Below are 23767 nucleotides of genomic sequence, written 5' to 3'. Positions count from 1 at the left end.
AGCCCCAGTTCAAAAAACTTTTCAAGCCTCTGCTTACATTATCGTCTCACATCCCACTGGCCACATCTAATCAAATAGCCACACCTGGTCAGGGTGGGAGGGGACTACACAAGGGCATAGATACAGGAAGGCATGATTCACTGGGGACCTAACACACTGGTCAAGGGTAAAGGGCAAGAAAAAAGCTTGTTCTAATTGACCTGGGTAGTGTGGTTAAAGGAACAAAGGAAGCATGCTCTAAGATTTGGGATACTGACTGTAGTTTGGCTTCTGAAAAGACTAGGGGAAAATGATGCAGAGATTTTTTTTTTTTTCCCACATGCATTGAGGTTCTCAGCTAAAACTTCTTTAGCTCACACTTCTAGGGGTTCTTATAGAGATGCTGAAACTTAATCATGGCAACTTGGACTTCTGGATTAAAACAAAGGGAGGTTCAAAACCAAGCCTTTCCAAAACATTCACTTCCCTAACCCAACCTAAGGATAAAGTGAGTCCAGGCTCTATTTTCCTTGACTACTCTTTTCTGATGGTCTGAATTCATTTCTAGATATTTCTAGAAGCACCTGTTATATACAGCAAAAGAAAATCAGACAGAAACCCTTGTTTTTTTCCCTTTTTAAAAAAAATTGAGAAATTCCCCTCATGTCTCAGCGGCAACAACCGACTTGTGTCCATGAGGACAAGGGTTTGATCCCCGGCCTCACTCAGTGGGTTAAGGATCCAGTGTTGCCATGAGCTGTGGTATAGGTCGCAGACTTGGCTTGGATCCCATATTGCTGTGGCTGGGCTTAGGCCCACAGCTATAGCTCCGATTTGACCCCTAGTCTGGGAACTTCCATATGTGGCTGATGCAGCACTAAAAAAAAAAAAAACCTTTGAGGTCTTTTTTAATTTTTTCTTTTTCTTTTTCTTTTTATGACTACACCTGCAGCATACGGAAGTTCCCAGCCTAGGGTTGAATTGGAGCTGAAGCTGCTGGCCACGGCCACAGCCACAGCCAGAGAAGCACCAGATCTGAGCTGCATCTGTGGACCTATTACACAGCTTGTAGCAATACTAGATCCTTAACCCACTGAGCAAGGCTAGGGATCAAACCTGCAAACTCATAGAGACAACATCAGGTCTTTAACCTGCTGAGCCACAATGGGAATTCCAACCCCTGTATTTTCTTGAGCATTGTCACAGAATGCTCTTGCTATGAGCAAAAAGGAATAAATCAAGTGATTTTGAAGTTAGCAATTTAGAAAGCATGCAGTGGCATCAGTGACCTATTCCTGAAGCTTCACAATGGAGGAATTGCCTTGATATGCATACTAGCTCAAGTAGCCTAACAAGGTAATGGACATTTTAGAACATATTTGCTTTCAAGAGATCTGTCAAATGGACCACCTGTAAGATCAGAGAATTACAAGGTTGGAAAGAACCTCAGAAGTTTCCTCTTTGCTAGTCAACTTGTGGTCTGAATTATTCGTGACAGATGGACCATCATCCTATTTTAACATCTTATACTGATATTTGCCACTTGCCAAATTCCTCTCCCCTGCACCCATCATTTGCTATGAAAATAAAAGAAATTGTAATCTCTGACTCATTTGATTATGTGTAAGTCTTCATAAGATAAATGGAATTTGGAAGTGTTTCAGGATTTTGCTAAATCCTTACAGGTCTCAGTCGAAAAAGAGAAAGAGAGAGAAGGAAAGAGGGGGCTATTTGTATGTACCATAACTTCCATGATCATGTTAGTCATTTAATCTAACATGCATGAACCTCTACTAAAAAATTCCTCATGTATATAATAACCTCAGCAAAAAATCACATTGATTGAGTGACTGAATGTTCATTGTGTGCCAAGGAATGGACTGAGCATCCTGGAATGTCAGCATGGAGATTGTGTTCCAGTCTGGGTTCCTGTTGAACAGTTAGCTCCCCAACAAATGAGGAAAATCTTCAAAGAGAAAGCAGAGCTAATAAGGCAGCCCTTAGGGACCAGGTTAAGCCAGTCCTACCATGTTATGGTAAAATGGAAAGCTACAGAGGAGGATGGAAATTTGTGATGTTTCTTATACTTGTGGATTTTTTTCCTCTGGAAGATATTTGAACAAAAATTTGTACACCGGAGGTCCTATTACGGCTCAGTGAGTTAAGAAAAGAACTAGTATCCATGAGGATGTGAGTTTGATCCCTAGCTTTGTTCAGTAGGTTAAAGATCCAGCATTGTGTCAAGCTGTGGTGTAGGTTGCAGATGTGACTCAGATCCCACCTTGCTGTGGTTGTGGTGTAGGCCAGCAGCTACTGCTTCCAATTCGACCCATAGCCTAGGAACTTCTATATGCTGTAGGTGTGGGCTTAAAAATAAGAAAATTTTTTTAGCTCACACTTCTAGGGGTTCTTATAGAGACACTGAAACTTAATCATGACGGCTTGGACTCCTGGATTAAAACAAAGGGAGGAGTTCCTGTCTTGGCTCAGTGGAAATGAATCTGACTAGCATCCATGAGGATGCAGGTTCAACCCTGGCCTCACTCAGTTGGTTAAGGATCTGGTGTTGCCACAAGACGTAGTGTAGGTTGCAGATGCAGCTCGGATCTGGCATTGCTATGGCTGTGATGTAGGCCAGTGGCTACAGCTCTGATTCGACCCCTAGCCTGGGAACCTCCATATGCTGTGGAGCAGCCTTAAAAAGCAAAAGCAAAAAACAAAGGGAGACAGAAGGAGAAAAAAATCTGATTATTACTAGGATCCCTCTGTGTGGCATGCATATAAACACACCTTCACCATGACCATGAAAGATAGGGCTTGTGGTCCTCATTTGGCAGATCCAGAAACTGAGATCCCCAGGAAGTTAAACATCCACAGAGATCACACTGGTAACAAGAGCTTATTGACTTCCCAGTCTTAGCACTTGAATCAACCATGAGAGAGAGTGAGAGATTCTAAAACACAAGGACAGGCATTTTTTTATACAGATTGTGATATTAGAATCTGAATATCTCACAATAGTTGCCATTAAGAATATGGCAATTCTTCCACACAGTAGAATACTGTGGATCATTAAAAGCCATATTTTCACAAAGTATTTAGTGATATGAAGAAATATTCACAATAGCAAGATCACAGAAGTGGTATTCAAATATGTATATTCATCATAGTCTTTACATATGTGTATTATGTGTGTGTACACATGTATATACTCATTGTGAAAACTTTGATGATGGAAAAATAAATAATTTTTGTCTTTTTATTCACTCATCGTTGTATTATAATGACCATTTGTTATTTTTATAATCAGGAAATAGTCTTAAAAAGTTGAAGTATAGTCCTTGGAACTTCAAACTGTCTTCTAAAGCATGGAATAAGAAAGCTAGAAGGGATATAACACAATCCCTTTTTCCACCTTTAAAATTACTTATTTATTTAAATTTATAAATCAATTTATGTAAATTGATTTACAATATTATATTAGTTTTAGATGTATAATATAGTGACTCAGTATTTACACTTCATTGTAGATTATTCCAAGATAATGGTTGCAGTCCCCTGGGCTATACAGTATATCCTTGTTGCATACCTATTTCATACACAGTAGTTTGTTTCTGTTAATTCCATACTCCTAATTTGTCCCTCCCCACCTTCCCTTTACCCACTGGTAAGGGTAAATTTACTTTTTTTAATCTGTGAGTTTGTTTCTGTTTTGCACATACATTCATTTGCATTATTTTTTAGATTCTTTGTGTAAATATCATACAGTATTTGTCTTTCTCTGACTTATTTCACTAAGCATATTCTCTAGGTTCACCCATATCGCTGCATATGGCAAACTTTCATTCTTTTTTACGGCTGAGTGACATTTGTGAGTGTGTGTGTATCTCTATCTGCATTTGTATCTATATCTATATATCACATCTTCTTAATCCATTCAGTTCTTGATGAGCACTTGGATTGCTTCCATGTTTTGGCTTTTATAAATAGTGCTGCTATGAACAATGCAGTTCATGTATCTTTTCCAATTAGTGTTTTCATTTACCCAGGCATGGAATTGCTGGGTCTTATGGCAGTTCTAGTTTTAGTTTGTTGAGGAACCTCCATACTGTTTTCCATAGTGGCTGTGCCAATTTACATTCCCCTCAACAGTGTAGGAGGGTTCCATTTTCTCTACATCCAATCCAATATTTGTTATTTATACACTTTTTGTGATGGCCATTTGGGCAGATGTGAGGTGATATCTCATTGTTGTTTCAATTTTCATTTCTCTGATAATTAGCGATGTTGAGCATTTTTTCATGTGCCTGTTACCCATCTCTCTTCTTTGGAAAAAATATCTCTTCAAGTCTTCTGCCCATTTTTTGACTGGGTTGTTAGGTTTTTATATTGAGTTGTGTGAGTCGTTCATATATTTTGGATATTTACCCCTTGTCCGTCATATCATTTGCAAATATTTTCTCCCATTTCATAGGTTGTCTTTTCACTTTATCAGTGGTTTCCTTTCCTGTGCAAAAACTTTCATGTCTGGGAATTCCCGTTGTGGCTCAGCGGAAACGAATCTGACTAGTATCCATGATGATGAGGGTTCGATCCCTGGCCTTGCTCAGTGTTGGACATTCAGCATTGTCGTGAGCTGTGGTGTAGGTCGCAGATACAGCTCAGATCCCGTGTTGCTGTGGCTCTGGCATAGGCTGACAGCTACAGCTCCGATTCCACCCCTAGTCTGGGAACTTCACATGCCATGGGTATGGCCCTAAAAAGCAAAACAAACAAACAAACAAAACTTTTAAGCTTAATTAGGTCCCATTTATTTATTTTTGCTTTTATTTCTTTTGCCTTAAAAGACTGATCCAGAAAATATTGCTATGATTTATGTCAAAGAGTCTTCTGGCTATGTTTTTTTTCTATGAGTCTTATGATTTCCATTCTTACATTTAGGTCTTTAAACCATTTTGAGTTACTTTTGTACACAGTGTGAGGGAATGGCACAATCCCTTTTTAATGATGGGAAAACTAAGGTTCAGATAAGCATGGTCTAAAATTAAGTAGGGTTTTCATAAAATTGGAGGCAATATTGTAATGCATAATATATTCTTTTATTTTTTAATTTTATGTGCTTTATGAAGAAGTACAACCTTATCTGGGAAAAAAAATGTTCTCACACTGAAGCAATGTTTTGATCTCTTTGGTTACTATGTATAAAATGGATTGTCCAGGCCTCTGCAAACTCCCTCTTTTCTGTCTCTCGGTACCTCACACCAAGGGAATATTCAGTCTTATCCCACCCAGGATTTAAAATCAAGAGAACAGGGATTCCAGCCTCTATTCCAGAAGGCAGTTTACTCAAAGTGTCTCTTTCCTTTGGAATCTTACTCCCCTAAGCATTTTTAGAGCCTGAGCCAGATTCGAAGCAAAACGCCCCACTTCCTCGGCAGAACTCACCAGAAACTTTTTTTGCCAAAGGTTTACAATGGAAGGATTTTGACCTCTGGTGAATATTCAAATATGTGTACATTTGTTTCCCTAATTGCCATACATATTTACATAGTCTTTATCAGTAGATTACATTATATATTTATTTTAGAACTGTCATTTACAGTAGTCTCCCCTAATTGGGAAATGAAACAGCTGTTTGGCACTTAAAAGAACATGTCATGTCCCCTCTGACTGATCACTTAAGGTACAGAGATTGTAAGTATTTACTTTGGGATTTCTAAAGTAGAGCTGACCAGTTCTAGGCAGGATGAAAATGATGTCTCAGGAATCTTCTGCTACAACAGATATAGAGATGGGGGAAGGAGTGATGAATGGAAGAGCAGGTTCTTAAATGGCATTTGTCACCCATTTTAATGGGCCTGGACAATTGTGTAGTTGCTGTGTTGATTTGAATTGTGCTGTATACTTGGTCACAATCTGTGCTGTTGATTATGCAGTGCTGCCTATGTAAGTCTGAGGGTCATTCCTTGAGTTGCTAGCTGGTTTGCCAGTGAGCAGCCCAGAGGAAACGTTGTCAAGTATGTTTATTCCAAAGGGGGAAAAATGCCTATTTTAAGTATTTTTGCCATTAATTCAAATTGTAAAAATGTAAAAAAAAAAAAAAAAAGTAAATTGTTTGAAACTAATTTGTACTATATTACGATCTTGGGTGCAGATGGAAAAGAAAAACTTAAAACTAAGCTTTTTTAAAAAATTAAATTGGGTACAAAGCCAACATTTCCGCTTGTATATACCTAATATACCTACAGGGACTATTAGGTGCATGGTGAATTTTGGCTTGTTCAGGCACTGCCCACATATATTGCTTATATATGAAAAAAATGACTATACTATGGGGAAGAAAAAAATTAAAGCAAGTTTACCCTAAGTGTAGCTATGTTAATATAAGAGGAAAAGTTGTATTTACTAATGCCATCTCTAGTTAACAGTGTGTGAAGTTTAATTTTAAAGTCCTATACAAATAGTTTATTGCATACAAGTAGGGTCAGTTAAAGTAAATTTATTAAAGCATAGCAGATTTCAATAGATTTTTGTCAAAGTAGCTCTCCAATCCACCATCATTATCAAATTATATCACATTATCTGCAAGGGGAAATGGTTTGGTACCTGATGCTAAACATAGTTGAGCACTTTAATTTGAAGGAGACAGGGAGAGGGGTTGTGTGTGGAAGGCGGAAATAACTCGCCACTTTAGTTCACGGTATTAGACATTTTTGAATAATAGCCAAAGGGTTCTTGTCAGTTTCAGGAATTTACTGAGTACACACTTTCACTTTTCACAAGTGGGCCTGGAATCAAACTCCTAATGGAATGAGATAGCAAGTCGGTGTCAGAGACTCCAGAAATGACTTGAGGACACTTTTTAAAATGTCCACATATGAGGAATGTTTGTAATAAGAGTCAATAAAACTAAACTCTGGAGCCAAGCAGTCATGGCGGAATTGTCCACTTAAAGATGACCAACAGAAAAGACAAGCATGTGGAACTTTAAACAATGGTGGAGAAAAGTAGGCATGGGTCAAGGCATAGCAGAGTGGTTCCCAAGAAGGGTCCAAGTCAACAGTTCTGGACCAAAAGTCGGGCTCTTCTTAAGTTGTGACCTGGGACCAATCATGTCATTTCTCTCAAAGTGATTTCTCTTATCTCTGCAGTGAATACTATAGCAGCACACGTAGCATTTAATGCATCTATAAATGTTACTTTATTTCTGTGATTCTTCGCTGATTATTTGTCTCTTTTAGACATTAAGTTCCTTTAAATCAAGACCCTGCTCACCCTTACATCCCCATCACCAGTCACATGCCTGGCACACAGCAAGCATTCCATTGATGATCTACCTTGTTTCACCTGAAAATTATGGAGGGCAAATGACACAATTCGTGTAGAGCATTTAGCCTTGTACCTGCACAGAGTGAATCTCTAATACACGTGAAACCCCCTTATTATTGTAGCTTCTGTTATTACTATTATACTTGTATTGGATGAATGCCTGCTAAATAAAATAATAAAGGCCAGACTCTTTTAGGATAAAGTTCACCAGGTAACTCAATTTGGTTGAGGGCGTGGGGGTGGGGAGCACTAAGGAACTACATTTTACTTGTTCATCTTATACTGGTCAGGCCTAAGGAAACCACTGAAGTTTGGCTTCTCAGCCAGAAAGGCAATTCATCAATTAACAACAGAAGATATATTTTTTCCTAAGGGTCAGGACTTCCTGAAATCAGTTTCCTTGGAACACAGAATTATTTCCGAAAGATCCTTGTTAAGCTCTAAATCAGAACAAAGGGCGCTCTCTCTATGGTCTTGTGGGATGTGTGGTATGGGCTGGAGACCTGTCTTGATTCCAACATTCTGTTACCTTTCTGGTGGGGTTTGGATAAAGTTTGCGTCTATCAAATAACATGTCTGTCTGTCTGTCTGTCTCTTGCTCTTTCTCATATGTATATACATATATATCTTTAATATTCTTTTCCATTATAGTTTATTACAAGATACTGAATACAGTTCCCTGTGCTATACAGTAGGACCTTGTTTTTTGTTGGTTTGTTTCTTCTGTCTTTTTAGGGCTTCACCTGCAGCATATGGAAGTTCCCAGGCTAGGGGTCGAATTGGAGCTGCAGCTGCCAGCCTACACCATAGCCACAATACCGTGGGATCTGAGTGGCATCTGGGACCCACATCACAGCTCATGACAATGCCAGATCTTTAACCCACTGAGCAAAGCCAGGGATTGAACCCGTGTCCTTGTGGATACTAGTCAGGTTTGTTACCACTGAGCCAGGATGGGAACTTCAGACCTTATTGTTTATCCAGTTTATACATAGTAGTTCATATCTGCTAATCCCAAACTCCTGATTCATCCTCCTTTGGTAACTATAAATTCACTTTGTATGTCTGTGAGTCTGTTTCTGTTTTGTACATAAGTTCATGTGTGTCAGCTTTTAGATTCCACATGTAATTTATATTATGTGGTATTTGTCTTTGTCTGACTTCACTTAATATGAGAATGCTTGTTGCTGCATATGACATTATTTCATTCATTTTATGGCTGAGTAATATTCCTTTGTATACATATACCACATCTTCTTTGTTTAGTCCTCTGTCAATGGACATATAGGTTTCTTCCATGTCTTGGCTATTCTGAGAAGTGTTTTATGAACAGTGGATGCCTATATCATTTTTTAAAATTGTTATTTCCCCAATTAGAGTTTTCTCCAGATAGATGCCCAAGAGTGAGATTGCTGGATCATATGCTAACTCAACCTTTAGTTTTTTTGAGGAATCCCCATATTGTTTTCCATAGTGGCTGCACAAACTTACATGCCCACCCACAGAGTAGGAGGGTTCCTTTTTCTCCACATACTCTCCAGCATTAATTGTTTTGTAGACTTTTTGATGACAGCCATTCTGACTAGTGTGAGCTAGTAACCTCACTGTACTTTTGATTTGCATTTTTCTAATAATTATCAATGCTGAATATCTTTTCATGTGCCTATCAACCATCTGGATGTGTTCTTGGGAGAAATGACTATTTACATCTCTTGTCCATTTCTTTTTGGATTGTTTGTCTTTTTGTTATTGAGTTGTATGAGCTGTTTGTATATTTTAGAAATTAAGCTCTTGTTGGTCACATTGTTTGCAAATATTTTCTCTCAGTCCGTAGGTTGCTTTGTCATTTTGTTTATGGTTTCCCCTGCTGTGCAAAAGCTTTTAAGTTTTATTAGGTCCCATTTGTTTATTTTTGCTTTTACTTCTATTGCCTTGGGAGACTAGCCTAAGGAAACATATGTACAATTTATATCAGAGAATATTTTGCCTGTGTTCTCCTCTAGGAGTCTATGTTGTCATATCTTATATTTAAGTCTTTAAGTTTATTTTGTGTATGGTGTGAGGATTTGTTCTGCCTTCACTGATTTAAGTGTGACTGTCTAGCTTTCCCAGCACCACTTGCTGAAGAGACTGTCTTTTCTCAACTGTATAGTCTTGCCTCCTTTGTTGAAGATTAGTTAATAAATGTGTGGGCTTATTTCTGGGCTCTCTATTCTGTTCCATTGATCCATATGTCTGTTTTTGTGCCTATACTACACTGTTTTGTTTACCATGGCTCTGTGGTATTGTCTGAAATCCTATGCCTCCAGCTTTGTTCTTTTTCCTAAGGATTGCTTTGGCAATTCTGAGTCGTTCCATATAAATCTTGGGATTTTCTGTTCTAGTTCTGTGAAAAAACCCATGGGTAATTTGATAGGGGTCACATTAAGTCTTTAGATAGCTTACAGTAGTATGGCCATTTTAACAATATTAATTCTTCCAACCCAAGGAATATCTTTCCATTTCTTTGAATCATCCTCAGTTACCTTTATTAATGTTTTATAGTTCTCATTATGTAAGTCTTTCATTTCCTTAGTCAGGTTTATTTTTAACTTTTTTTTTTTGGATGAAATTTTTAATGGGATTTTTTTTTAACTTTCCCTTTCTGACAGTATAGAAAATGGGAAGAGGAACATAGAGAAATGTGGGAAGTGGGAAGGGAAAATAAATGTATTTATTGAGTGTCTATTATGTCACAGATACCATCTGACTTTGCACAAATCATCTCAGTTAGTTCTCAGAAGGGCAATATGTATTGATGTATCCCCATCCTATAGATGAAAACACTAAAGCTAAACAACTCTAATTACTTCTCCAAAAGTCCTACAGCTAGTAGGTGGATGAGATGGGATTCATACCAGGTCTGACTACATTCACAGTCTCTGCTGATTTCACCATTGCATGTAATGTGTCCATGCTTGCTTATAATTTGTGAGTTGAAAACTTATATGTGTGTCTTCATAAATACCCACACACATTGATGCCAAGGAAACCTTTCAGGCCTCAAGGGTCAGGAATGTCATACTGTATTAACCTACAGTGCCCTCAGTACAACACTGGCCTACAATGCTCCAAAATGTAATACCACTTTAGATGTCTCACACTATATTTACATATTATTCCCTCTGCCTGAATTGTCCATTCCCATTCTCCATGCCCCACCCCCCACCATTTTCTCAATTCAAAATCTTCATATCTTTCAAAGTTCAACACAAAGGTTCTTTTCCAAAGAACCATATTTCTAGATTTCTCAGAATTAATGGCTTCTCAACATTTTCTCCAAATACCTCATTGAGAATACCTATGACCATCGGTGTTTATGACAGTAATCTGTGTGTGTTTCTCCTTATTTCTTAGCCTGTGTAGTAGACTTTCATAAGGTTTGCCTTCACAGTATCTAACTCCTCACAATATCTAAATGGGTGTCACCGTCCTGATTTCCTGGGCACAATGACCCCTCCCCCACTTTCCATCCCTGTGTTTAGGTTGGAGCTATCCCTGTTCCAATTCCAGGATTGCCCACATGATTCAGGTGTGGCCAGTCAGAGTATCACCTCCTCCTAAATTCACTGATTGGCTTGGGAATGACCTATGACCATTCACAGCCAATCAAGGCTAATTCCAGGACTTTTGCTAAAATAAGGAAGAAAAAGAAGTTGAGGGGAGTTGTGGAAAAGAGGGAATTTTTTTCTTTTCTTTTTTTCTTTTTTAATGTTTAAATCAGACAATATAAATCTGGAGCTACCATGTAGAGAGATCCTGGATAGTAGTGAAGTAGAAGCAGAAGAAAAAGATGTACAGTGGCCAAATTCTGATGACATTTGCTTGAATTACTTGGTCTATTTAGCTAGGGCTATTCCAGGCTCTCCAAGTAGATGAGCTGATATGTTAAGTTTTCATATACTTGTCATTATAAAAATAACTATCACTACCTGACAGAGCAGCTGGTGTACTGGAGATGCTCAGAAAACATTCACTGAAAAAATTACGTGGAGTCCTTACAAACTGATGTTTGTCTATGTGCCAAAGTCTTAAAACCCAAATCAAAAAGACAATCAGGTCTCACACTCTTCCCTTGCATTTTAAGACAGTCCTGAAGACAGAACTTTATCTTCTCGTCCAGCACATGAGCCATTCAGAGGGAAGATGCTTTGTGGGTGAATAATGTAGGAGAGCCAAGTCTGATGTTTTCATGGTGTTGAAAACATAGGACAAGTCTGCCGATTTTTTCAGTTTGTCTGCTAAACCGCTCCTAAGCATCATTTGACAGATTCTGTGGGGCTGGGGGGTGAGGAGGGTATGTTTGGAATACTGTGTCCTACTTTGCATGAAAAATGAGAACAGAGTTTTCCTTTCTTGTGCCCTTCATTTTTGCTTTTCTAAATTCATCTGGCCCTGAATACCCTCCCGCAACAATGGAAGACACTTTTTGGAGTTTCTGAAATGCTCACCATTATTTCTTTAGTTTTCATCTGACTCAGAGCAATGGACTCATAGAAGCCATGCTAGGGAATTTCACAGCCAACTGGACCTGGAGTGAGAGCTGAAGTCAGTTAGGTCAATGTTTCCCAGGAATTTGGAATTAGAGCAGAGAGCTAGAGAATGGAATGTATTCAGTCACCCCACTTGTCCAGAACTTCAACATGTGTCCCTGGGAGCTGTGTGTGGGCATCTTTCTCCCACCATGTGGAATGAGGAGCAGAGATGAGTCATCAAAAAAAAAAAAAAAAAAAAGGCAACAGATGTGCAGATACAAGCAGAGTTGGAGACAGTGTATGCTCTGCTTTCTGCCTTCCCTCAAAGTTCACTCTTCTGGTCTTTTCTGAGCCCTCGCTGCATTCCTACTCATCATTCCATTGTAATATCATTGCATCTGTATGGCAGAGCCTTATTTTTGATGAAGCTAACCCAATGTGATTTTTGTTCCAAGCAAGCAAACAAACAAAAACAAACCTTACTCATGAGCCAAAAAAATTAAGGTGGGGAATTACCTAGGTGAGAAGAAATATCCCAGTTGAGAGAAACAAAACAAAAATCACCAAAAAGAATCAGGGACAATCATTCTAAAAATCGTGAACAAGATGTTTCTCCACACTTGGAGACATGGAGAACAGACTTGTGGTTGCCAAGGAGGATGGGGGAGGAAGTGGGATGGACTGGGAGTTGGTGGTTAATAGATGCAAACTATTACATTTAAAATGGGTTTATAACAATGTTCTACTGTACAGCACAAGGAACTATATCCAATCTCCTGGGATAGACTATGATGGAAAACAATATTAAAAAAAGAAAAGTATGTGTCTGTGTATATTCCTATATATATGAATGACTGGGTCACTTTGCTGTACAGCAGAAATTGGCACAACATTGTAAATCAACTATAATTTAAATCTTTTTAATGTAAAAAAAAAAAGATGTTTCTCTGCTCTGAGAAGAGAAAAATAGAGCTTCTCATTTGACCAGCTGTGCAGAGCTAAAATAGAACGGCTCTGCTCCATGGATTCACAGAGTAGCTGAAAGGGAATTCCTTTCTGAGTGTTCAGCCTATAGCTGAGCCCTGAAATGTGTTCCCTGTTAAAAATTCCTCTCCAAGTCCTCTCCCATGACTTCATGAAGTTGTCTGCGCACACGAGTGACTCTCCAGCTCAGACATGTCATGTTTGCATCACTGCTGATGTGGAGACAAGTGCTTAGATGGTCCATTAAGGAAATGTCCCTTAGAAGTCTGGAGCACATTTGGTACTTTGACAGCCCTGCCCTGCCTCTATATGGTTGGAAATCCTAAGCTTGGCTTATTAAGGAGAAACAGGCACGATCATTATGTCAAACATATTAATATGTTTTATTCTGCCATGGCATTTGCTTACTGGCATCTGATGAAACTGAAGAGATTTTAGGTTATGAAATTTGTGTTTCCTTTTTGCCTTTGTTTAGAAAGTATATGTGCCATAATGTAGATGAGGAATATCATTTAAGCTTCTGGCCAAGTCTCCCCAACCCACAAATGGATTAGCATCCTCAGAAAAAAAAATCTGTCCCTGTTCCTTTTTTCTTGTCCGTTTTCTGAGCAAAGGAGCTATTAAAAATAACAACAGAAAGCCTATCCCTTTTCATCCTAAAACAAAAACAAAAACAAAAAACAGACCTTTCCCTGACTTTAATTGTAAAATGATTATCTGTATTATTGGACATTCTTGGGAAATATCAGGACAAAAATACCAACAGCTCGTTAATGAAATCTGCAGAGGATACTAAATTGGGAAAGGCTGTTTTTGTGATTAATGACAATGGATCAGGCAGCCAGACTCAACAATAGCATCAGTGAGAGGGGAAAAATGCAGGAGAAAAAGTTGGTGAGAAAGGCAAAAGAAGCTATAAGAAAAGTAAAATGAATCTAAAACCCAGATACAGTATGAGTGGTGGACAGGTGAGCCTTGCATGTTCACTTGTCAAAGCAACATGGGCATGAGTGAATGACCAATTAGAGATCCCTGTACACACTAGGGAGTGAGAGCTGGCCTATTTTTAGCTCCATAAGTAGAGGCATTGTGTCTCAAAACAGATAGTCTTTTCTTCTAAAACTTTAATAAGACTGCACCTGGAGTAGGGTGTTCGGTTCTGGAACTGCACCAGAGCAATGTTAAAAAAAAAAAAAAAAAAAAAACTTAGATGTAATTTTCCAGGCTTCTTTTTCAAGAAAGAAATGCAGCCACCTAAAATGCTTTTAGCAACTTCTCACAATCTATCAGCTGCTTGCATCAATTTGGATCATCCTTGAGTGTTATCTGAAGAAATCTGGGTACCTGGTAGGCATCCCACAGTTAACATATTCAAACCTGATCTCTGATCTCCCCTCTTCTCCCAACAAATCTGCCCCTTTCTTAGTCTCCTCTGTCTCAGATATTCTACCAGGCATCCAGGTTGAGAGTGATCCTCAGTTCCATGCTTTTTCTCAAGCCACACATCCTGTATATCAGCAACTCCCATTGGCTCTAGTTTCAAAATAGATCTGGAATCTGCCCATGGGTCACCACCTCCATGGCTACTTCATAACCCAAGTCACTGGGATCTCTGACCATGTTATTTTAATAATATCCTAGTAGATTCTCTGATTCTGTTAGAATGAAGGCGGAACATGTCCCACCTTTCCTCAATGTCTCCAAATCAGTGTGTAAAGGCTACTGAAACCCTATGTTGTCCAGCTTGCCTTACCTCTCTGATTACATCTTCTACCCTTGCCTTGACCACTCAACTCCTTCCGCACTGGCCTCCTCGTCGTTACTGTAAAACACCAGGAAGATTTCTGTTAGGTCTTTGCTCTTGCAACTCCCTGTGGCTAGCATTCTTCTGCCCAGATATCCACATGGATCACATCCTCAGGTTTACTCTGAAATCCCCTCTGCAGTGATTCTAATTATCTTCATGAAAATTGCAGCCCACATTCTCATCCCATACCCTCTCCCTGCTTTATCTTTCTTCATTGTGCCTATTATCAGCTAATAGGCTATTCATTTTTATTTGTTTGTAGTTTGTCTCTCCCCTGATAGTCCCATGCAGAATACACATTCCTGCCATCATTTGCTTTCATCTGTTTTCTTCCCATACCAAGAAGCATACTGATCACAAAGGAGGGGCTCCATAAGTATTTGCTGGAAAAATTAATGCAACCCAGTGCCTGTTGGTATGTTAGCAGTGCTCACTTTCATAATCAAAATACTTGATCAGAGCCAGTCAATTCTAAAAAAAATACCTAAGTTCAAATCCACAGAGCACTTCTAAATCTATAGCAAAGCCAGGTATGCTTTTAAAATAATTTCCTTTGTCTAGATAGTGCATTTAACCTCTATTCAAAGGCTAAATAGCATGTTTTCCAAGCTAGCCCCATTTTTGGCTAGAATGCTACTGTATTATGTTCTCTCATCAGTAGGGAATATATTTGCAAAAGCATGCAATGGATAAGCTGAGGGGCTTTAAAAATAAGTCTCAGAAATTAGGAAGGTGATGCTGAGAAAAGTGAATCTAGTGGAAAGAACACTGGCTCTGGAATCAGACAAGAGCTAATACCTTCAGGAAATGTTCTCAGAATGATCAGTATTAGCCTGTTTAGCATTACAAGGAGATAGGAATTATTGTTCTCATCCCCATGAGATAAATGGGACAAGTAAGGCAGAGAGAGTGGGAACAATGTGCCCAAGACCCTCTCTCTCATGAGATATGGTGATGAGGATTTGAACTCAGGAAGATCTGACCCCAGAGTCCATGTTCTTGTGCACTATGCCAAGTGTCCTCAAAATTTTTGGTCTTGGGACCTCGTTAATACTCATAAAATATGTTAAAGACCCCAAAGAGCTTTGTTTCTGTGCATTACACCTGAAGTTATTTATTACATTCAAAATCAAAACTAAGACATTTTAAGAATATTCCTTCAGAGTTCCCACTGTGGCTCAGCAGGTTAAGAACCTGACAATATCCATGAGGATATGGGTTCAATCCCTGGCCTCGCTCAGCGGGTTAAGGATCTGGCATTACTGCAAGCTGTAGTATAGGCCACAGAAGTGGCTCAGATCTGGCATTGCTGTGGCTGTGGTGTGGGCTAGCAGCTGACACTCTAATTTGACCCCTAGGCTGGGAACTTCGGTATGCCGCAGGTGTGACCCTAAAAAGAAAAAAAAATTTCTTCTTTAACGCATTTGAAAATAACATCAAAATAATATCAACAAACTCATTTTATATTAACCTAAATAACATGTTAAGAGAAAAAGTTATACATATGGAATTGCCCAGCCCAGAGATTGAATCCAAGCTGTAGCTGTGACCTATGCCACAAGCTATGGCAATGTCAGATCCTAATCCACTGCACCAGGCCAGGGATGGAACCTGCACTTCTGCAGCTACCGAAGCTGCTGCAGTCAGTTTCTTAACCCACTGCACCACAGCAGAAACTCCAAGAGAAATGATTATATTTTTCAAAAATAGAAAACAGGTGGCAAAAAGAGTGTCATATACATATTACATTTAATGTCTGACTCAATAGGAGACAGTTCGATGATCATATATTCTTCTGCCTTTGATTATATGTTGTTTCAATTAAAGTAGATGAAGAAAATTAAACTTCACACAGATACATGATTGGAAAAGAAGAGAATAGTTTAATAGTTTTTTTTTTAATAATTGTAGCTGTTCTTGGATTGTATACTAAATTTGATAAGTACTATTTTCGTAAATTTTGTAATGTGAAAATTTGAAACTTATATTGATAAACTTATACTGATAAACTAGATATGTTGAATCTAGTTCCATATGCTATATAGTCAGTCCTTGTTTAACTATTTTGCTTAAAATAGTGTGTATCTGTGATCCCAGATTCCTAATTTATCCCTCCCTTTGCTCTCTTTTTGTAACTACCAGTTTGTTTTCTTTGTCTGTAACAGCTCTCATTTTTTTTTTTGCTGTTATATCTAAAGTCATTATCGCATTCAATGTTATCTAGATTTCCTCTTCTTCTTTTTTTTTTTTTTTTTTTTTTTTTTTTTGTCTTTTTGCCATTTCTTGGGCCGCTCCCGCGGCATATGGAGGTTCCCAGGCTAGGGGTCCAATCGGAGCTGCGGCCACTGGCCTACGCCAGAGCCGCAGCAACGCGGGATCCGAGCCGCGTCTGCAACCTACACCACAGCTCACGGCAACGCCGGATCCTTAACCCACTGAGCAAGGGCAGGGACCGAACCCGCAACCTCATGGTTCCTAGTCGGATTCGTTAACCACTGCGCCACAATGGGAACTCCTCATTTTTTTTTTTTAAGGGCTTTAGGAATTGGAAAGCTGGCAAACTAATGGTGGCAGATACAAGTTTTCCAAAATTCTAGGTCTTGTTTGAGAGTTCAAAAATTATACTGTTGGCAAGAAATACTTTCAGGTTATTGTCCCAGAGGCTTTTATGATCATTGACATAGCATATATCTCTAGGCATTAGCTTCTAGTTGCAGTTATGCTTTGATCTTCTAAAACTTTGTTCATTTATGCAAGCATATTTATCAAAAGTACTCAGATACTTCAAGGGGGAAAATTACTTCACCTTATACAATGAATATCATTAATAAAAAATTAAATATTTTGCTATGATACCAACAACTTTACTTATTATTTCTTTTGAGTCCTTAGTGCAAATGTCAATAAAATAATAAAAGTTAGCTATGCAATGTCTTAGTGTTATTATACAAAGAGTTTTGACCATACAGCCCTGTGAAAAGGCCTTAGGCATGATGAGGTTTCCACAAAACACAATTTTAGAATTATGTTGAATGACCTCTCCCATCTACGGCCTACCTCTTACAAATTATGCCACATAAAATTCTCCAAACTTCAATTCCCTCCTGTAAAATGGAAATGATAATAAATATCTCTGATCTGATAAAATTATTTGAAAATTTGGGATTATCATATGTTAAACTCCTGGCAAGGTTGCCGGCACACAGTGAGTACTTGAAAAGTGGTAGCTGTCATGACCATTGCCCAAACACATAGCATGTTATTGACAAAGCTAGAACCCAAAATTCTACTTTCTGATTCCTTCTCAGAGACTTCCCCATGACATCATGTCACAAGAGCAGAACTAATTCCCCTGTGGCTGTTTTTACAGCAAAGGGCAAAGTGGCCAATTCATTTGATTCCAGTGATCTTTCCAGGTAATGTCCTAGATGATGAACAGAAGGTGTTAAGTAGAGTCATTAAGACTATGTGTGACCCGTATTTGCATCCATCGTGAATCAGCTCTGTACTGAGTGACATCTACAAGTTCTCATTCTCTGAGCCTCAGGTCTCTCTTCTGTAAATCTGGATAATTATAGCACCTCACTTATCAGCTTGCTATGAGAATTTAATGAGATAAGGTGCAGCGATTGTAAAGCACCAGCCCAATGCAAATGCTCAACAATGGCTAGCTGCTTGCTATTATAACAATAACAAGTATTCTTATTATCTCATAGCTCAGATCAACATCACTTCCTCAGGAAGCATTTTCTGACCCCCTCAATAAAAACACCCCATATTAAGATCTTCTCAACCTCCTTCATTGGACTTAATATAGTTGCAATATAATATTTCAAGATGTGATTATCTGATTGTCATATACACTAGACTTTCAACAAAGAGAGGGATGGGGTCTGTTAGGCTCACCATTTTTTTCCCCAACACCTGGCCCAGAGCCCAGAACAGAGCAGTTTGCAATAAATACCTATTGAAGGAATGAGTGAAAGAATTCTTGTACTCGCCTGGCAACTCAGTTTTACTCTACTCTCTTTTTTAGATATAATGATGGAACTTCCCCTGGCACTTGTTACTCAAAGCAGGATCTGTGGGCTGGGAAACCAGCCTAATCTGGAAGCTAATTGACAATGCAGACTCTCAGACCTCACCCCAGACCTCAATATGCACTTGAACAAAATCCCCAGGTAATTCATCTGTACATCAAAGTTTTAGAAGTAAAGACCTCTGCCTAGTCTTCACCAATCCCTGTGCTGGTGGGTAGGTGGGTGTGTGTGGGTGTGTGTGTGTGTGTGTGAGTGTGTGTGTGAGAGAGAGAGAGAGAGAGAGAGAGAGAGAGAGAAGGAGGAGGAGGAGGAAGTTAGGGGAAGAGGAGGGGGAGGAGGTGGATGGAGGGGGCGGAAATGAAAGGACAGTCACTAAATTTCCTGGATAAAGCCACACCCCCTTCCACAATTCCAGGTCTCATTACATTCCCAATACAAACATTACAAATATTACCATTTCTGAAAACCAGCTGCATTTAAATTTTTTTCAGCCCCAGCCAAGCTGCTCTTATTTCCTATTCATATATGATTTTTTTCCAGAAGACTATTTTGGCCTCAGTTGAATAATGTATTTCAGAGACTTTACGTCCTGAAACATTCTCTGAAGGAGACAGAAACACCATCTGTGCCCACTCCTGGAAAAACAGCCCCAAACCAAATGAAGTAAGGTTGTCATTTTCTTTTACAGAGTTGCAAAATTTGAATGCCTGCTTGTCCACCACAACCTCAGAAAGAGGAGAGAAAAGCATACATTAAAATCCTCTCTCCTGCAATAACACCAAACCAGTCCCACTCCAAAAACCCAAAGAAATTATGAAAATATGCATAGTACCCTGCTGACCCTGGAAAAACTACAGCCTAGCTTTTTTTTAATGAAAAGGGGTATTATTTTTAGAATTTATTCCCATTTTTGAGTTGCAAAGCCCACCAATGACTGGATAATAAAATGCAAGAACTCAGAGATTCAGTGAATGGTTCATTTGCCTATGTTCAATCTTTTTCACTTTGTGGGACCCCATTTCAAAATTCCCTTTGCTAGGCTGTCCTAGACTCCCAAAGGAAGAAATGGGTCCGGCCAGAAGCAACACCCATTTCACTCAGTTGGGTCCTTTCTCGCTTCAGAGCAATAATCTTGGCCAAGCCTGAGTCTGAGAATTGATGCTTATCCAAAGGCATTTGAATTTGCTGCTGATTGTTCTCCCATTGCTTCCTTTTTTAAATTTTTTTGTTAAAGTATAGTTGATTTGCAGTGCTGTGCCAGTTTCTGCCATACAGCATACTGACCAGTCATACAAATGTATACATTCTTTTTCTCATACTGTCGTCCATCATGGTCTACCCCAAAAGACTGAATATAGTTCCCTGTGCTGTACAGTAGGACCTCATTGCTTATCCATTTTAAATGGAATAATTTGCATCTACTAACTCCAAATCTACCAATCCCACTGCTTCTTACTTGCCTGGGACTTTCCTCTCTCTGTCTGTCTTCCTTCTGCTGCCTACAAATATAAGAAATGCTGCACTAATAAAGAAACTGTGAAAGTCTAGACAACCCCTCTGGTATGTCTGTGCCTGGGTCATGGAGTCCCCTAGGGTCACAGGCATGGACACATGCTTAGAAAGTCTGACTAGAGTTAGAGTACAAGATAGAGATCTATCCATTCTGAAGTCTTGTTGGTCCAGTCTCACCAGCCAAGACGATATGCCCAAACGGGGCCTTTTCCCCCATTCGTAGACACACAAAACTTAGTGTCACTGACGACTTGGAAGAGGGCAGTTGCCAGCCCAGCTCAGTGCAATATAAAGAACCTGGGCTCAGAATTTGAATCTTGGCTCTCACACCTGCTACCTATACCTCCTTGGGAAAAGTGTATTTTACTATTTGAGCCTCATTTTCCTTATTCAATTGTTTTTGGTATATAATAGTCCTTTGTGGGGTATTGTGGGGATTAAAGGAGATTTTGTTCCATAATGCTCAGTTGCCCTCTGCCTTCCTCACGTCCCTGCAGCATGGACCATGGTAGATTTCCCTGACCCTGAACATGCTCATAGGAAGAGAGAAGAAGGAGCAAGTGAATAAGAGGAAAGGAATGAGCTCATGCTTAGCAGCAAGGTGACTTTAAAAAATGGTTGTCAAAACAGCTTCAGTTCTTGAAGATGCAGTTAAAAGGAATTCTCTCTCCATATAAAGTCTACCCCAGGCTTGATTATTGTTTCATTTCCCCCAATAGCTATTTTAGCATTATTTACCTTTTTAAGGGCCTTGGCGCCTCTCCCACACATTGACTATTGAAATAAACTCTACCTGCCATCTAGACCCTTCATTTTTGGTCCTAAGCAGCACTGAGGAGGAGGATTAGCATGGCATTTGGACTCCGTCCCAAGAACCCACCTCCTTGCCATCATACTTGGGCTGCTTTATCAGAGAAGCAGTGTCGGAGAGAAACGCTTGAAGATTGATGTGGAGTCTGGAAAAGAAGTTTTAATCCATGGGACTCTTGTTACCAAGCAAAGACAACCTGTAAATTGTTGCAGAGAGAAAAGCAGTCTCAAGATGTCTGTTGGCCGTTTGAGCAGCTGAGTCTAGGCTGATGTGACGGCTAACCTCCCAGGGTCCTCTGGAGCTTTGTTGCTAGGGGAAGTTGATTTACCCAGAGTGAAGACATGAGGAGAAAGCTGTGAAACCAACTTGAAAGTTAAGGTCAATTCAGCAGATACAGGTGCCATAGAAATGCTCTTCCCGATGCTGGCAGATTTAGGCATCATTTTGTTGAAGATGGTCCTACCCACATCGAATGTTATATTACTTAAAACATGTCTTTAGACCCTTCAGTTGTTTTAGTATTCTCACATCACCAAGAGTCATCCAACTTTAATTTTGTGAAAAATGGCAAGACTTATTTTTTTTCACCTTTTAATTTTTTGGACATAGCTGTGATATATGGAAATTCCTAGGCCAAGGGTTGAATCCAAGCCAGAGCTTCTACCTATACCACCGCTGCGGCAACGCCAAATCCGTAAGCCACTACACCCAGCCGGAGATTGAACCTGGGCCTCCACAGATGAAAGCTGGATCATTAACCCACTGTGCCACAGCGAGAACTCCACAGCAAGACTTATTATCATTCCCTATTTATCCTGAGACACCCTTTACTTTCTCCATATGCTTTCCAACACTGGAAGTAAAGGGCTGAGAATTCCGTTGCCCACACCATACCTCATGGCAATTAAATCTACATCTTTAAGAGGTAGACACAAGCATCGCAAGTTTGTTTTAAAAGCTTTGCAGGTGATTCTAACCTGAAATCAAATTTGAGAACCAATCACAGTGTGTACATGTGGTAGGAGTAGAGGCGAGGAGGGTGGTAGAATTTGAGTAAACATCATACAACCTTGAAATAACCAGCAAGATTCAAAGTACTGATTGATTCTTGCACTGGGCAACTTAGGGGGACAGTGCTGGAATTCTCTGTATCTTTTTCAATATATGAAACCTCCTCTATAAAGTCAAATTTGCTTATGGTAGGTGTCAAGTACTCCATGAAGTAAGGTAGATAGGCCTTGAACCTTGCCCTTTTTCAAATCTTCACACTTATGCTCACATTGCCTGTACCAGGCACCATGCAAGTTGTTAGTGATATGATGATGACATTGATGATGATGTTAATATTATAACTGGTAATAACAACAGGTATTCACTGAGCACTTACTCTGGCCAGGTACTGCACAGAGCACTGTACACATATTTCTAATTATCCCATAGACACTAAGGTACATATGAAGAGCATCTCCTTACTATGATGGAGATTTAAAGATGTTAATTTGCTCATGGTCACACAGCTGTCATTTGTCAGAGTTAAGACTAAGCCAGGGGTTTGCAATCTCCTTTGGCATGCAACAGTGAATTATGTAAATGAGGCAGTATCCAATTTTTAATTAAGATCTTTATTACTAAATGTCGGCATCACCAGCACTAACACAAAGATAGGCCTGTGATACTTTTTACAAGATATTTGCTGAATTAGACATTTTCCTACACTCTCAGCCTGGTATGAAAAATACATACAGGGTTGTAATATAATATTAATGGCTGCCTGAAGTGTTGTCAGAACACAAATAAGGTGGGGAGGATGGTGTCAGGGGAGGCTTACACATAGGATAGGGCATTTTGAGGAGGGCTTTAAGGACTGATTAGGAAACTGCTAAGCATAACAGAAAGAAGTATGCCAAACAGAGGGACTAGGAGGACCAAAGATATAGGTACAGAAATATGAGGAATTCTGCAAAAATAATCAGCTTGTATCAGTGGCTCTCAAAATTAAGCATTCAATGGGAATCATCTGGAGGCTTGTGAAATGCCCCAGAGCTTCAGATTCAGTAGGACTGGGTGAGACCAAGAATTTGCATTCCTAATGATTCTCAGGTGCTGCTGATCCTCCTTGTCCCAGGACAACACTGTGTTGAGAGCCCTGTTCTACAGAGAAAGATGTCTGGAAACCCCAAAGTTTGTGTGTATCTGAGAGGCGTGCCAAAGCCTGCAAGACTTGCACCAAAAGAAAATTCCCGGAAGAGATGAGAATTTCTTCTCTTTCCTGCGAGAGTGGTGGTTCAATTTTACTGTTGGTTTTGGGAGCAATTCATGCTGAAGCTGTCCAGTGGGAGGAAGCAGGGAAACCACAACTCCGGACTGAAATGAGGGCACCTGGGATTTTATTGCCACTCTGCCCCATCAGTGCCCCTATTCACGCGCCACTGAGGGCCTGCGGCTACAGAGGAGGAAGCACACTGGCTCTTTTGTGTTTGCATCCAACTTGCAGGGACGATGGCATTTGTCAGAGCTCTTCCTCCAGTTTTCATCCTTTGTCCGCTGACCACAGGTGAGTTCCTGTGTTTATAACTGCCAGTGTGCTCTGTTGACTGCCTACAGCCCTGAGGGGAGGCAGAGGAGGGGATGCTAAAATGCCAGGCTCAGTTGGATGGAGCTGGGACAGGTGACATCCTTGTGAAATTCTTCCCTCTCCTCCTCTTCTAATTCCTGCTTTGCTTCTCTCATTTTCCAGCATGAAAAAACCTAGGTTGCATCTGCCTTTCCTCTCCAACCCCTTCAGACGGGG

General features: G+C 39.6%; 1 protein-coding gene and 1 long non-coding RNA gene across 22 annotated transcripts in view; one reads left to right on the top strand and one right to left on the bottom strand.

The window, feature by feature from the left end:
- LOC106505633 (uncharacterized) overlaps positions 1-23767 on the bottom strand; it is a 396539-nt gene that overhangs the window by 260892 nt on the left and 111880 nt on the right. For 19 of the 21 annotated variants that reach the window (XR_014823460.1, XR_014823466.1, XR_014823470.1 and 16 more), the window contains exon 2: positions 14560-14628. The exons of 1 other annotated variant lie outside the window; for it this stretch is intronic. This is a non-coding gene — a long non-coding RNA (uncharacterized LOC106505633). Of the gene's footprint in view, positions 1-14559; positions 14629-21045; positions 21131-23767 lie in introns of those variants that run through there. One more of the 21 variants, XR_014823480.1, reaches the window with a different exon arrangement.
- LOC146397369 (uncharacterized) overlaps positions 1-23767 on the top strand; it is a 120676-nt gene that overhangs the window by 28552 nt on the left and 68357 nt on the right. The window contains exons 2-3 of the mRNA XM_084988919.1: positions 18650-18794; positions 20663-23530. Of these exons, the coding sequence (XP_084845045.1) occupies positions 23226-23530 (305 nt within the window). The 5' untranslated portion in view covers positions 18650-18794; positions 20663-23225. The remainder of the gene's footprint in view (positions 1-18649; positions 18795-20662; positions 23531-23767) is intronic.

The sequence above is a fragment of the Sus scrofa genome, chromosome 13 (assembly GCF_054392235.1).
Source record: "Sus scrofa isolate SSC_HxYL_T2T_F1_AM1 chromosome 13, Sscrofa_HxYL_maternal_Yorkshire_Landrace_v2.0, whole genome shotgun sequence".
NCBI lineage: Eukaryota > Metazoa > Chordata > Mammalia > Artiodactyla > Suidae > Sus > Sus scrofa.
Note: the sequence above shows the minus strand (reverse complement) of the source record. Positions and strands in the feature narration are given on the sequence as shown.